The sequence below is a fragment of the Penicillium angulare genome (assembly GCF_028827245.1).
Source record: "Penicillium angulare strain IBT 27051 chromosome Unknown utg000004l_segment0_segment0, whole genome shotgun sequence".
In the NCBI taxonomy this organism is placed as follows: Eukaryota; Fungi; Ascomycota; class Eurotiomycetes; order Eurotiales; family Aspergillaceae; genus Penicillium; species Penicillium angulare.
Window position 1 is genome coordinate 7314010 of NW_026623163.1, and position 12739 is coordinate 7326748.

General features: G+C 45.9%; 5 protein-coding genes across 5 annotated transcripts; 3 read left to right on the plus strand and 2 right to left on the minus strand.

Annotated features, from left to right (window-relative positions):
- Window positions 1-37: 37 nt before the first annotated feature.
- On the minus strand, window positions 38-1825 carry N7478_006629 (cytochrome P450; the record flags this gene model as incomplete). The annotated part of the gene is made up of 5 exons (XM_056922843.1): window positions 38-136; window positions 225-983; window positions 1057-1175; window positions 1230-1473; window positions 1529-1825. 5 exons carry the CDS (start codon window positions 1823-1825, stop codon window positions 38-40), a joined length of 1518 nt encoding a protein of 505 aa, XP_056780880.1.
- A 1580-nt stretch (window positions 1826-3405) lies between these two features.
- Window positions 3406-4655, plus strand: N7478_006630 (uncharacterized protein; the record flags this gene model as incomplete). Its single annotated transcript, XM_056922844.1, has 5 exons — window positions 3406-3579; window positions 3639-4020; window positions 4069-4186; window positions 4243-4310; window positions 4363-4655. 5 exons carry the CDS (start codon window positions 3406-3408, stop codon window positions 4653-4655), a joined length of 1035 nt encoding a protein of 344 aa, XP_056780881.1.
- Window positions 4656-5462: 807 nt separating this feature from the next.
- Window positions 5463-6854, plus strand: N7478_006631 (putative GPI anchored protein; the record flags this gene model as incomplete). The annotated part of the gene is made up of 2 exons (XM_056922845.1): window positions 5463-6117; window positions 6235-6854. 2 exons carry the CDS (start codon window positions 5463-5465, stop codon window positions 6852-6854), a joined length of 1275 nt encoding a protein of 424 aa, XP_056780882.1.
- A 740-nt stretch (window positions 6855-7594) lies between these two features.
- Window positions 7595-8919, plus strand: N7478_006632 (putative mitochondrial 2-oxodicarboxylate carrier protein; the record flags this gene model as incomplete). Its single annotated transcript, XM_056922846.1, has 4 exons — window positions 7595-7669; window positions 7929-7958; window positions 8044-8126; window positions 8208-8919. The coding sequence occupies 4 exons, from the start codon at window positions 7595-7597 to the stop codon at window positions 8917-8919; spliced, it is 900 nt and encodes a 299-aa protein (XP_056780883.1).
- Window positions 8920-10635: 1716 nt separating this feature from the next.
- On the minus strand, window positions 10636-11955 carry N7478_006633 (uncharacterized protein; the record flags this gene model as incomplete). Its single annotated transcript, XM_056922847.1, has 5 exons — window positions 10636-11163; window positions 11219-11290; window positions 11362-11646; window positions 11710-11743; window positions 11906-11955. 5 exons carry the CDS (start codon window positions 11953-11955, stop codon window positions 10636-10638), a joined length of 969 nt encoding a protein of 322 aa, XP_056780884.1.
- Between the last annotated feature and the right edge of the window lie 784 nt (window positions 11956-12739).

A 12739-nucleotide genomic window follows, 5' to 3' on the forward strand; every position in this document is an offset into this window, starting at 1 on the left:
ACCCGATGCTCATCATCAAGGACAATCAGACAATAGCCTAGTTCTTGGCCTCTACTAAACTAACAGGAACATCCTTCTGTCTCAAGAACCACGAATTGGTAACTTGCCACTGGTGATCCGGACCTGGAAGCTCCATCTAAAATATGAAGAAGAGAAAATATTAGCAAAGAGCGCACACTACCATATACCACTGTCGTACCAGGCAAATGAAAGGACGAACTCACATCAAAAGCACTAAAAAGCGTCGCAATAAGCTTAAAGCTCTCCAGCAGAGACATATGACGTCCCAAGCAAGTTCGCGATCCAGCCCCAAATGTGAAATCAGTGCTCTTCATCTTTATAAATCGCACCTTATACGCTTCATCCGACTCGCCGGTATTCTGAAGCCAGCGCTCCGGAATAAAATCATCCGTATTAGCCCCAAACACCTCTTCATTCCTATTAATCACCCAAGGGTTCATGCCGACAACAGCTCCCTCCGGTACAAAGCGACCATCAGGCAGAGTCAAGCCACCACTGGGAACGACACGTTCAAGTATCAAGCCAACACCAGAGTGAATACGCATGGTCTCTCGCATGACAGCTTCAAGGTACTTCAGTCCTTGAATATCCTTGAATCGAGCTGGGAGAGACAGGTTGGCGCCGCGAAGCTCAGCGCAAAGTCTCTGGTGAACGTCTGGGTGTTTCAAGATATAGTAGACTGCTGCACACATCGTGCTTCCGGTGGAATCACTACCTGCAAGGACGTTGGAAAGTAAATAGAGAATTATGGCATTGTCATCCACCAGCTCGGGGTTCTTCTCTTTGATCTCGAGGAACTTTGCAAGGAAGTCGTTCTTTGGTGCGGCTTTTTGACTCATCTCCTGGTAGCGCTCTTGAAGTTTCTCGAGGCTGAAGATATTGGCCCACACGAAGGTTGGGGGTCCGATGCGCTTGATTGGGTTCTTATCCAAAAATAGGTCGAGTATGGGGATTTGACAAATCTAAAATTGAATTTTTTATCAGTTATCTCTTGCTTCCTGGGTGCTCTTCACAATTTTAGGTTCTAGTACTCACCGAAGCAAAATAGTCCAAGGTTTGGTTCGATCGACCGAGGAAGCCCTTGTAGTCACTACCAGCTTCAAGGATACCTAGATTTTGAGAGAAAGTCGCTTGGCTCATAGCATCCCATGCAACTAGTATAATGTATCAGTAGCTATTGCTGTATATAGATTCTTGCTAGCACTTACAGAAGTTTAACCAATCAGACATCTCACATGGCTTGCCAGTGCGGACAAAATGTGTACGGAGTTTTTCGAGAAAGAGGTTAATGGTAATATCAACTTCATCTTCAACATCCTGAACCCTACTCATGGAGTATAGACTCATAACCGGGCGGATATAGGTAGAATGCCACTTTTCATCACGAGTGGAGAAAAGGTTGTTCAAACGAACGCCACCAACCACGACATCATTAACATTGTACATATTACTCTACATAGCGAACGAGTTAGAAGGATTCATATTCACAATCCGATGTTGCATTTACCTTCACCCATGGATTCTTCGTATTGTAAACCTGGCTGATCAAGCTCGGGTCCGAAAGACTGAGGACGTTTGGACCCATCCGAACAGCGGGTCCATATTTGCGGTGCAGTGCATTCTGCGTAATATCGCAACGCCCCTTAAACACATCTTGCAGACGCCAGATATTGGTGAAGCTCGTCGCGACAGGACCGGGATAAGATTTCAACGGAGAGCGGATGTAATTCCAGACAAAGCGAGAGACGAAGAGGATTGCCACTGAAAGGGCGACATTCGTTGCCAAGTCCACTGGGGATACCATAGTGATTGTTTTTTTTTAAATGCTACATCCAATTGCAGCTTATGATGTTGAGGGAAAAAAAGAAGTTTTCATTTCTGCGAAACTGCCACTATTTCTGTCTTTGACCCCTCTACCTAAGCACATAAGCAACTTACACTCGGAGAGCGCCCATTCGGCCTCCGTGAGTTTCTGAAGCCCCACAAAGGAGGGGTTCTGAGAGATGATGCAGGAGAAACTCGCACGGACGATAGTAGACGCATGAAGAGGAGTTACCGGACCATTGGATTTGGGTAGATACTCCGTACTGATGGGGATGATGAGATGAAGATATGCAAGTCAACTCTTGTGCCCAGGTCGAGAACGCTCTTGTTCGCAGACGTGAGCTGCAAGGCTAGTTCACTGGCGAGTTGTTCTTCTCCATAAAATCTCCGAAATGATTGGCTCCCTTGCTTCAGTCGGCTTTCTGCACTGATGATCGCTGACAGGAAAATTAATGGCTACTTTTACTGGTCATATTATCCGTGGCGGCGGCGTTAGAATGGATATATCACATTCCTTTGTCAGCCAACAATGGCGGGCGGATTTTGAGTTCAGCCATGAGTGGAGCAATGAAGAGGGTCCGTTCATCTATCAGTGCTGGAGATTTAAATTTGAATTTGGGAGTTGATACTTGATACTTGATATTTGATACATATTCGTATGGTTTGAAAGGAGCGGGAAGTCAACAAATAGCATTGTCGATTAAGAGAGTTTTGCCCCCATTAGCTTTGATTAAAGTTGACATTCAAACTTGAATGAATGGGAGATTTGAAATCTGGAGCGCCGAAGAGATGCGATATGGGGTCCGCGCCCCACACGAACCAATAGTGAACGCCTTCACACGCAGACAATTCGTTGATGCATGATCCGGTTTTTTTCACACACGGACAACCATTTCCTGTGGAGAAGATCGCCGTTGACCAGTCAGGCGGCCCGGGTCGCTCGCGGGATAATTTGGTCTCTTCCAAGTTTCTTATTTCTCGACGACCCGGATTCCCCGACACGCGATATGTCGAATATAATTCTCCCTTGCCTATATTTGCTAATTCAAAGGAGGAGGCTGCAGATCTTGTTCAAGTTCCCCTTAAACTTGACTAAGATCTTCAAGGGAAAACTTATGGATATCGATAGCTCAGCCCTTTACTTGTGATGAGCATTGGCTAATGGCCATCGCTAGACTAAGGACCATATTAATTAACTCGATGGATTTATCTATCTACGCTCGGGATGCAAGGCTGTACTTCCGCGCTGAGCTGAAGCAAATTCGTTGCCTGTTCTTTGTTCTGATTGGATGAAGGACCCTTTTTTGAACGTCGCATCTATGAAAAGAGTTGGAATATTGTCCTTTCTTTTTGTTGTTATTGTAGGATCGAAAAAATGGATTTGGACATCGTATGCAGTAGAGTCCTTGGATTTCAAATATTGTTACATTCAATGTATTTAGTCAATGCAAATCTCCCTAGATTTTAAATTGGTTCCAAGGGAAACTTTCGATTCCTTCTTTCCTTGTCCATTCTTTATTTCCTCCACATCTTGCTGAGGAGTTCCTCGATTTAAGCATCATGGCTGGTGAATCTGCTGTTATAGATGATCAAAGCCAGGGCCCGACTATTCTCGCAGTATGCTGGCTCCTGGTTGCTCTCCCCGGCTTGATGGTCGCCTTGCGACTTTGGTGCAAGCTTATCCTTAGTCGACGCGGTTTCGGTTTCGATGATGGCCTCATTGTTGTGTCATGGGTATGTTCCTAGTATCAATTCCAATGATTGCTAGATACAACGACTAACCCATGATCCAGATCATTCTCCTCTGTTACACTGCTCTCATCACCAAAGCGGTCCAAATGGGTGTAGTTGGTAGACACGTTTTCGCCATTGAAGATCAAGAAAAAGTCGCACCGGCACTCAAACTCGTGTATATAAGCTATGTTATTATCATCCTCGGCTGTGTATGGAGTAAAACCTCTTTTGCCTTTACCCTTATGCGTATTGTGACTCGCACCTGGATGAAGGCTTTGTTATGGTTTATCATCGTCACTATGAACGCCATCATGTGGCTTACTGCCATCTGCTACCTGGCTCAGTGTAACCCAGCTGCAGCCCTATGGAATGTCAAGCTCATGGCTACTGCCAAGTGCTGGCCGAGCAATGTATTCGAGACGATCGCTCTTACGGCTGGTGGTAAGTAGATATTTGCCAGGTTTTGCGCCAGCGACTAACACTTTATAGCATACTCGGGATGCATGGATTTCGTCCTTGCTCTTCTTCCATGGATGGTTCTTTGGGGCCTTGAAATGAAGAAGCGTGAGAAGATCGGTATTGCTCTTGCCATGAGCATGGGAGTCTTGTGAGTTCCGTCGTTGTGTATCAACAATCTTTCATATTCCATCTAACGTCCTCCAGTGCCGCCGTTACTGCGTTTATCAAGACTTCAAAGCTTGTCAACGTTTCTCAGGTTCAAGATTTTACTTGTAAGTTCCACCTTCCCTGATGTATGCTTCTTCTATTAACTAATTCAATCAGGGTTCTGCTCCAGTATCACCTGTTGGGCAGCCGCCGAAACTGGTCTTACGATCTTCGCCGCCTCAATTCCTTCTCTCCGAATCCTCTTCGTTCGTATCCGTTCCAGCTACGATCATACCGGTGAGAACCACACCTCGGGTACCTACGGTGGAGATACAATTGTACTGCAGGGACCCGGAGATGACAGCAGTGTTAAAAGTATGCTGAGCGAGACTGGAATCAAGGCGACTCAGCAGGTGGCGGTTGAGCGGGATGTTGGGTCTGAGGAGAGAGGCGTGAGCCCGAGTCATTGATTCAAGCATGGGGAAGCTTTGAGCCCGGGGACTTCGTTTCGATCCCATATATTAGCGGATGATATTTGAGATACGTAGTGATGGAAGTTATGAGCACTGGGACAGTTGAGGATCACTCATTTGATAGGACGTAATATTTCTTTTCTTTCCTGTATCATTCATTTTACGACCAGATGTTCCACTTCTATGGAACTTGGTATTGTACTGAAAAATATTTGACTTTTGAGAATTATTGAAAATCAGAAAATAATGTCTAATAACGTTATCGTGATGTTTTCCGGGTTTACTATTTATTCTCGACCAACATTGGCAAAACGCTTGCAAGGATATAATTTGAGACACAAAGGTGAAGATACATCTGTGCACCGATAATAACTTGAACTAGTGGCGGGTCCCCGCCATCATAATTTTGCTCGTTTTGTTTGCAAGACAACTCCCACTTTCTCCAAACCATGATCTTCGTGATCGACTCAGGCTCCACCGTTTGACAGATCTAGTCTCTACCTAAAATCCTGCCAAGTCTGCTTCCCATTGGGCTGCATTAACCCAGTCCATCAGGCTTATCTGAAACACAACCACTTCAGTATCCAGGACACCGCCTAAGTCATTCATGTACGACCCTGTTATTCCACTCCTTTCTCTTCAATTATGAAAAGGAAATCCGACAAAGTTGAACAAATGCTAACATTAAGAAGATTCAGAAAGCTCGAATCCGATTGATATCTCACTCCCGAGTTGTTCCATCACTGTATCCGAGCGGCCGCCTCATTGTTTTGATTTTTCCATTTTAGTCCAATCACAGTCCTCATGCACAAGGGAAAAATCGCCTTACTCCTTTTAGCCACTGGCTGCACCTGCATAGCAAATGAGTATACCAACACCTCTTTGCTCTCGGGTAATTTGGAAAATGACATCCTCCGACAAACCGCCGAGAACGAGGCCCGGCTCGCAGAAAAGACCATCCACGGCGTAAGGAAAATGAGTCCCGACGAAGGAGAGAAGTTTTTTCTAGATTATTGGACCTTTCTTGATGATTCGCAAGGCTTGTTATCAGATCGCAGTATTGTGGATCATGATAGCGCAAACGCAAATGCCGACGACCAAGCTTCAGACGAAGATACTTCGAATGATTATCTGACATATCTCTTTCATCAGAGACCCTCCCCTTTCAACCCTTCATTTCCCTGGGAAGGAAATCATGGAAGCCTTCTTGAGGCTAGGGACTTCAAATGTCCGACTGGAACATATGCGTGCTCGTCAATCGGCCGGTCGGATAGATGCTGCAGCACTGGTGATACCTGCGAGAATGTGAAGGACACTGGATCTGGAGACGTGGGATGTTGTCCCAATGGGAAGAAGTGTTCTGACACGGTCGGATTGTGTCCAAATCCCTGGACAACTTGTTCCGAAGCCTTGGGTGGAGGTTGTTGTATTCCGGGTTATCAATGTGTTCCTGGCGGCTGTGAGTATTTCCTAATTGTCCCTTCTATCCTCGCTTCATCTGTTTATGCTATGATATCTTTGACAACATCTATATGAATTCAGTAGCAAGTATGGAATACTAACTACTACAAAACAGGTGCTTTTGTCTCCGTCATAACCGTGACGATAGGCACCACAACCACACTTTCAACAAAGACATATTCAACAGTTCCTCAGACTATTCCCAAGTCGTCAGTGTCATCGGTATCGTCAGTGTCGTCGCAATCCACATCCGACACTGCGACTACAGGCAATCTTGTACCACCAGCACGGCCTACAGGCCTATCCACCTCTACACATACAGCCACAAGCCGCGTTTCGATTTGTCCTACGGGGTTCTATGCATGCTCCGCTGTCTATCACGGCGGTTGTTGCCAAACAGGACGGGATTGCGATACAACCTCGTGTCCTACGACACGATCCACAACATTCACATCAGATGGAGTGACGATCGTTGAACCCGTCACAACTGGAAGCGGAGATTCTGGGGACACCGGCAAGTGTGCTACTGGGTGGTTTAGCTGTGCTGATACTGTTGGGGGCGGGTGTTGTCCCTCGGGATTTATTTGTGGACAAAGCTGTACGGCGGGTTCTTCTAAAACCACGATTGGAAAAGAGCAGGCGACGGCGAAAAGTGGTGGGAACAAGATAGAGGGTATGTGGAATTTTATGCTCGGTATGATATTTATGGGAGTGTGGTGGGCTGTTTTATGTTAAACAAGTGGTACGACGAATAATGAAGTTTGATGATCTATGCAATGCCCAATGGATGTCATTTACATCTAGAATCTAGATGCTGGGAAATCGCGAGTTCAAAATAAACAGAACATAAAAGATCATGTTGTATATCTATGCTGTATGGGGATGGCGTAAGAACTAAATGTATGTCGGAATTCGAATTCCATGCTAGATGACCAGTGCATCAAGAAATCCCATATATAGAGCAGCCTCTACGGAAAATGACCCCGTTATGGTTGATTATTTATTTAGGGAAACCCCATGATAGATATCTCCAGCTTCCTGGCACTATGTTAACATTATCTCTGTAGACAGGGTAATTGGTAATGAATTAAAGCTTCTTGGCAGAACTTAGCCTGATAACGAAGATGAATGGGGAAGCTCGGTGAATACTAAGATGACATTGGCTTTTTACGCGTGGAAAATCAAAAACCCCACGGGGCTCCCTTTTACTCCCGTTAGTAATAAGCGGCAGTTCGTTCCTGCGGTGAAAGTGAGAGTCGGAGCTGATCACCGAATCTTGCCGAGACCGGGGACATCAGGGCCCTCATTCTCCGCTCGCACCTCATCTCTTTCTCCTCACATCTTCGCGCTTTTGACATTTTGATTTTCGTTTGGTGTGTAACAGCCCTAAAACATCCAATTAGCCTGCTGGCTATCTCATTTGAGTCTCTGAATCGCCTGTTCTAATTGCCCCCTCGCAGAATTCCTCGCCCATCATGTCGGACAAGCCGCAAGCACCCCTCCCCTTCGTCTACCAGTTCGCGGCCGGTGCCGTGGCTGGTGTCTCTGAGGTATGCTTGTATCCTAATTCACATAGAAGAATCGGCTCAGCTGCTTCCTCTCTATCAGTCGCATTTCCGCTTAGATTCGCGATATCCATGTTCAGTTGCTAATGTTTCTCCCCGCACGGATAGATTCTGATTATGTATGATCTCCAATCGCCCCCATCCCGTGATTGTACCATCGTCCCTTGATAAAAATCAACCATACCATTCTACGATAATGCTAGGATATTCAAAAAGCCCAGAACTAACAATGCGATTTCTATAGGTACCCATTGGACGTGGTCAAGACTCGAGTGTAAGCGCAATCTCCTTCCCCGACCGGAAACGATTACCCAAAACGGCTCACGAGCACTAACAATCCGTCTTTACTCCGCAGTCAGCTTCAGACCGGTCCCGCTGTGCCTGGCGGTGAACACTACAATGGCATGTTCGATTGCTTCCGCAAGATTATTAAGAACGAGGGGTGAGTTTCGTCCAGCGATTCCCAATCGGCTTCCCATCCGAGATCCTCCCGAGTTCTAACCCGAAATGATTCACCAAATAGTTTCAAAACCCTGTACCGTGGTATCTCCGCGCCCATCCTGATGGAGGCCCCCAAGCGTGCGACCAAGTTCGCCGCCAACGACAGCTGGGGTGCTTTCTACCGCAACCTGTTTGGTGTTGAGAAGCAGACTCAGGGTCTCGCCACTCTTACCGGTGCCACTGCTGGTGCTACCGAGGCCTTCGTCGTTGTTCCCTTCGAGCTGGTGAAGATTCGTCTGCAGGATAAGGCATCCGCTGGCAAGTACAACGGTATGCTGGATGTTGTGAAGAAGATCGTTAAGACCGAGGGTCCTCTGGCCATGTACAACGGTCTTGAGTCTACTCTCTGGCGTCACATTCTCTGGAACGCCGGTTACTTCGGCTGTATCTTCCAAGTTCGCGCTCAATTGCCTAAGCCTGAGCCCGGTAACAAGGGTCAACAGACCCGTAACGACTTGCTCGCTGGTTCCATTGGTGGTATCGCTGGTACCGTCCTCAACACCCCCATGGATGTTGTTAAGTCCCGTATTCAGAACACTACCAAGGTTCCCGGCCAGATTCCCAAGTACAACTGGGCCTGGCCTGCTATTGGTACCGTGATGAAGGAGGAGGGCTTCGGCGCTCTGTACAAGGGTTTCATTCCTAAGGTCCTCCGTCTCGGACCTGGTGGTGGTATCCTGCTGGTCGTCTTCACCGGTATGATGGACTTCTTCCGCAAGATGCGCGACGAGTAAGCATCTGGCTATGCTGAAATCTTGTGAAAAGACGAAAAAAGTATACATTGTGCTCGGCTTGCGAGTCAATGGGGTTCTCTTGCCAGTGGTGGTTTAGTCTAAATTATTCTGTTACAAAACCACCACAGCCTCCACTGGGGACACCTTGACCGACCAGACCGATAAGACAGTCTCCATATACCCTGCTTTACAAAGCGCTCATGTTCATGAGCCTGTGTCAACTTTCGATCCCGCCATTTCTTTTGTTCACTGTACCACAAAGCAGATAGAGCATTATAACTGCTAGATGGATATAGAGAAGACCGCATTTTCATTTCGAGCAATGTTGAACAAATAGTAGATTATGTTTTCCGTGCAAAAAAAATTAATCCATATAGAACAGCAGACGTAGAGACCCGCCCATCCAAAATTAAGACCCGGTATGGAAGGAAGGTAAAAACAAAGACTCCAATCCCAATACGTTAACCACATCCCAATCACACATATAAGAAACTCCGTATCTTGAAATGCTTAATGCCTCGTAGCCCGTCTAGGGAGACCGAAAAAAATTGCCATCAAGAGGAGGAAAATAAGCAGAACAATGATAAGCATCACCACAGCGACAGTAGTGCAGCATCTCTCTTTACTTCTTCTCCTTTCCCTTCGCTCTTCCCGACGATCACAAACTTCGCAGTGGGCATGTTGTGTATCATTTTGCGCGATTAGAGGGACAGAAATAGAATGAGTATGGTCGTGCTCTTGGCTCTCAATATCATTCGACGGAAGATCAGAGTACTGTGTCCGTATTAGTCTCAACTCTAGATGCCTTCGCCATCACTCAATCTTATGTAGTCGTAAAAATAAAGTACTTACTCCCGTCCTCAAATTAGAAGGAGGTTGCTCGTAGAGATCCTCATAGGCAGGAACCGGATCTTCCACAGAGTGACGGCCCATATTTGTTTGGGAAGAAATCTTTCTTCCTGGGGATGCGAGATGAGATCCTGAGGATTCTCAGTCGATGAAGATAAAAGGTAATAATATGCTGATAGCTGGGTAACGTATGGTTGATATCTGGATTTCAGAATATGATAGGGAAAAAAGAAGAAGGAAAAAAGAAGAAGAAAAAAAGAGGCGAACAAGGCTAAATGCTGACTTCCCCTTCAGTTCCAGGCATCAAGAATACGATGAGTTATACTGGTCCCTCGGGGCCCGGCCCTGCGCGGGATCCGGTCCCCTGCGGGGCTCCACACTAAACGAACCGACCAATCCAGAGACATGAATCCACGAGGGTAACTCAATGTTTCTTTTTGGGCTTAGCGTCACCTATAAGGCTAGCTAGAGTCCAGAAGAATTACATTTGGGTAACTAAATCGTGCGAGCCTCGCTTGATTGAGGCCGAGGGCTTGTATTAAAAGGCTGTCAAAAGTCAGGTACAAATAGTACTCGTGGACATCTACAAAGATCCACATCTGATTGATGTAAAGAAATTAGAAAAATACAACTATGGAGTACTGAACCAATTAAATCTAATTATTTCTGCATTCAAACAACTAATCTTTGCGGTAAATTCAAATAGACAACCCATCTTTCCTTCCCACTGCCTTCTACGGTTATACCCTCCTGTAAACCCGAATCGAACATTGAATCAAGGCACATCACCTTTCCTCTCCGCATCAGGAACAGGATAAAGCCGACCAGCAGACGAATCATTCTCATGCGCAATCCCCCATCTCGGCCTCACAAAAGCAGGCGGTAATGCATCCGCCGAGTCAACAGCCGGCGCATCGATTTCGCCCACAACTCCCTCTTATTAGTACTAACAAACAATCTCTTCCGGTCCGTGGGTGCAGTTGCCGTGAAAAGCGACGATCGTAGCCAAGGTCCATTCAGCCGTTCCCTTCGTCGACCGTTCTGATCCACAGAGTCGTGTTCGAACATCACTTCGCACCGGACTATGGTCCATAATTCACGCATGAGGATACGGTGTCCTAGTTCCTCGGGACGCTTATTATACATATTAACCTCGACTGCTATGACTAGAACGGCGAATTTTTGGAGTCCGGAAGGTATTACTAGGTCGAATTCCATCATGTGGTCCCATGGCCAGTCGTCCTTTGTTGCTTGGTTGCCCATCAACCGTTGGACATCGTCGCGGAATATCATCATTGTATCGGCGCCTGTGTCGTCGACAAATCGCACTTCGAATTCGGGGGCGTTGGTTTCGTTATGTGCTTCCTCGGATCTAAAGCGAACAACATGGTCCAACTGAATATTCAATGTAAGTGATGGCTCGACAAAGAGCCAATATTCAAATTCTTACTTCAAAGCCTTCTTTGAAAGCTGGAGCTGACTTATAAGTACGCTTGATAGACTGCGGCATAGGGCCAAACACCTAATACCAAACGAACAACCCCATTTTAGCTTCCACACTCGAACCTCGCGAGATCACAACATTAAACTAACCCCCTCCACCCAGAATCCTCCACCGGCTCTTTTCTCCACCGTATTTAGTCTCCGAAAATAATCCCAAGAAAATGTCTTCGGTCCTTCCAGGAGCTTTCCACCACCCCAGTATGTTGCCTGACCATCTAATACCAGAGCACAAGAACGATAAGCATCCATTATAGCACGAACATTCAAAGTTTCTTTGCATGGATCCCCCTTATTCACCAAGAAGCTCTCAATAGTAGTAAGAGCATCCAATCGTTGATTTCCCAGCTCAATCCCGGTGTATCCCCCATCATTTCCCTAGCCGAAAAAACATGAACTATCAGCTCAAGTGCCTTGTCCTGTGTAAAGTGAGAAACGAACTACCTGCGATGCCTCAGTCCTTTCCTCAAAGCAGCTAGAGTGCGCTTGTATGCGTTAGGACTTATGTTTTGCGCGATACGCTCTTTGCAACGTTTGATTTGCGCTTCTATGTCGTTGGGGTCGATATCCGAATCAGTCAATATTCGCTTCGTGGGTGCTTTCGACGTTGAAGATTTTCTTTTGATTGTGGACTTACAAGTATTTGGGTTGCGAATGCCGCTTGTGCTCGGAATCCGTGTTTTGCATTTGTGCTTTGTGAAAATATCGATCATGATGCCTACTTGATTTTTAGATGAAGTGTGACAAATTCACTCTAGAGCGTCAATGATTATCGCAGATAGTATGGTGAAAATTTTCTACTTTTTGGAGAGAATGTCAGCGCAAATTAAGGCGTACATGGTGTTATAGAAATATTTTTCTTTGCGGTTCTTTCACCAAAGTATTGCGAATTGTTAGCCTTCTTTGATACCAGAATATACCTTCATTCAAACCATGAACATGATCAACTCTTTGTCGTAAATTTACATGGTAATATTAAAAATAGAACACTCGGCTCTTGTTATCTACCTTGAGGTTGCGATTCCCTCCTTCGTTACAGTACAGCTGATGGATTTTCTAGCCCGTTTCTACCTAGCCCAAATACTATTATTCTTCAGGGACGTTGCGGAGTGGCACATTCAAGTTTGAGATTGATATCTCCACGAACGACTTATATTGGAATAAATAAAACCTTAGAACGGAAGAGGATAGCACTGAATTGGAAAGATAGTTGGTTAGGACAATAGCGAAATATATCTTATAGATACTCTAGATTATTGTAGTAGGTCCATTTAAAAAGAAAGAAAGGTTGTATCTTAAGATAGCAGGATTGAAGCTTAACCATGGAACTTGGCGATGTTCCACGGGCCTAGATAGAGGTTAATGAATTAAAATTTACAGGTATCCTGATTTTCTGCTGCCCAAACACAGGCGGGGTTTTCCCCGACGATCGCTATGGGCCCTCCATACTCGGTGTTGGCTAGGCAAACTG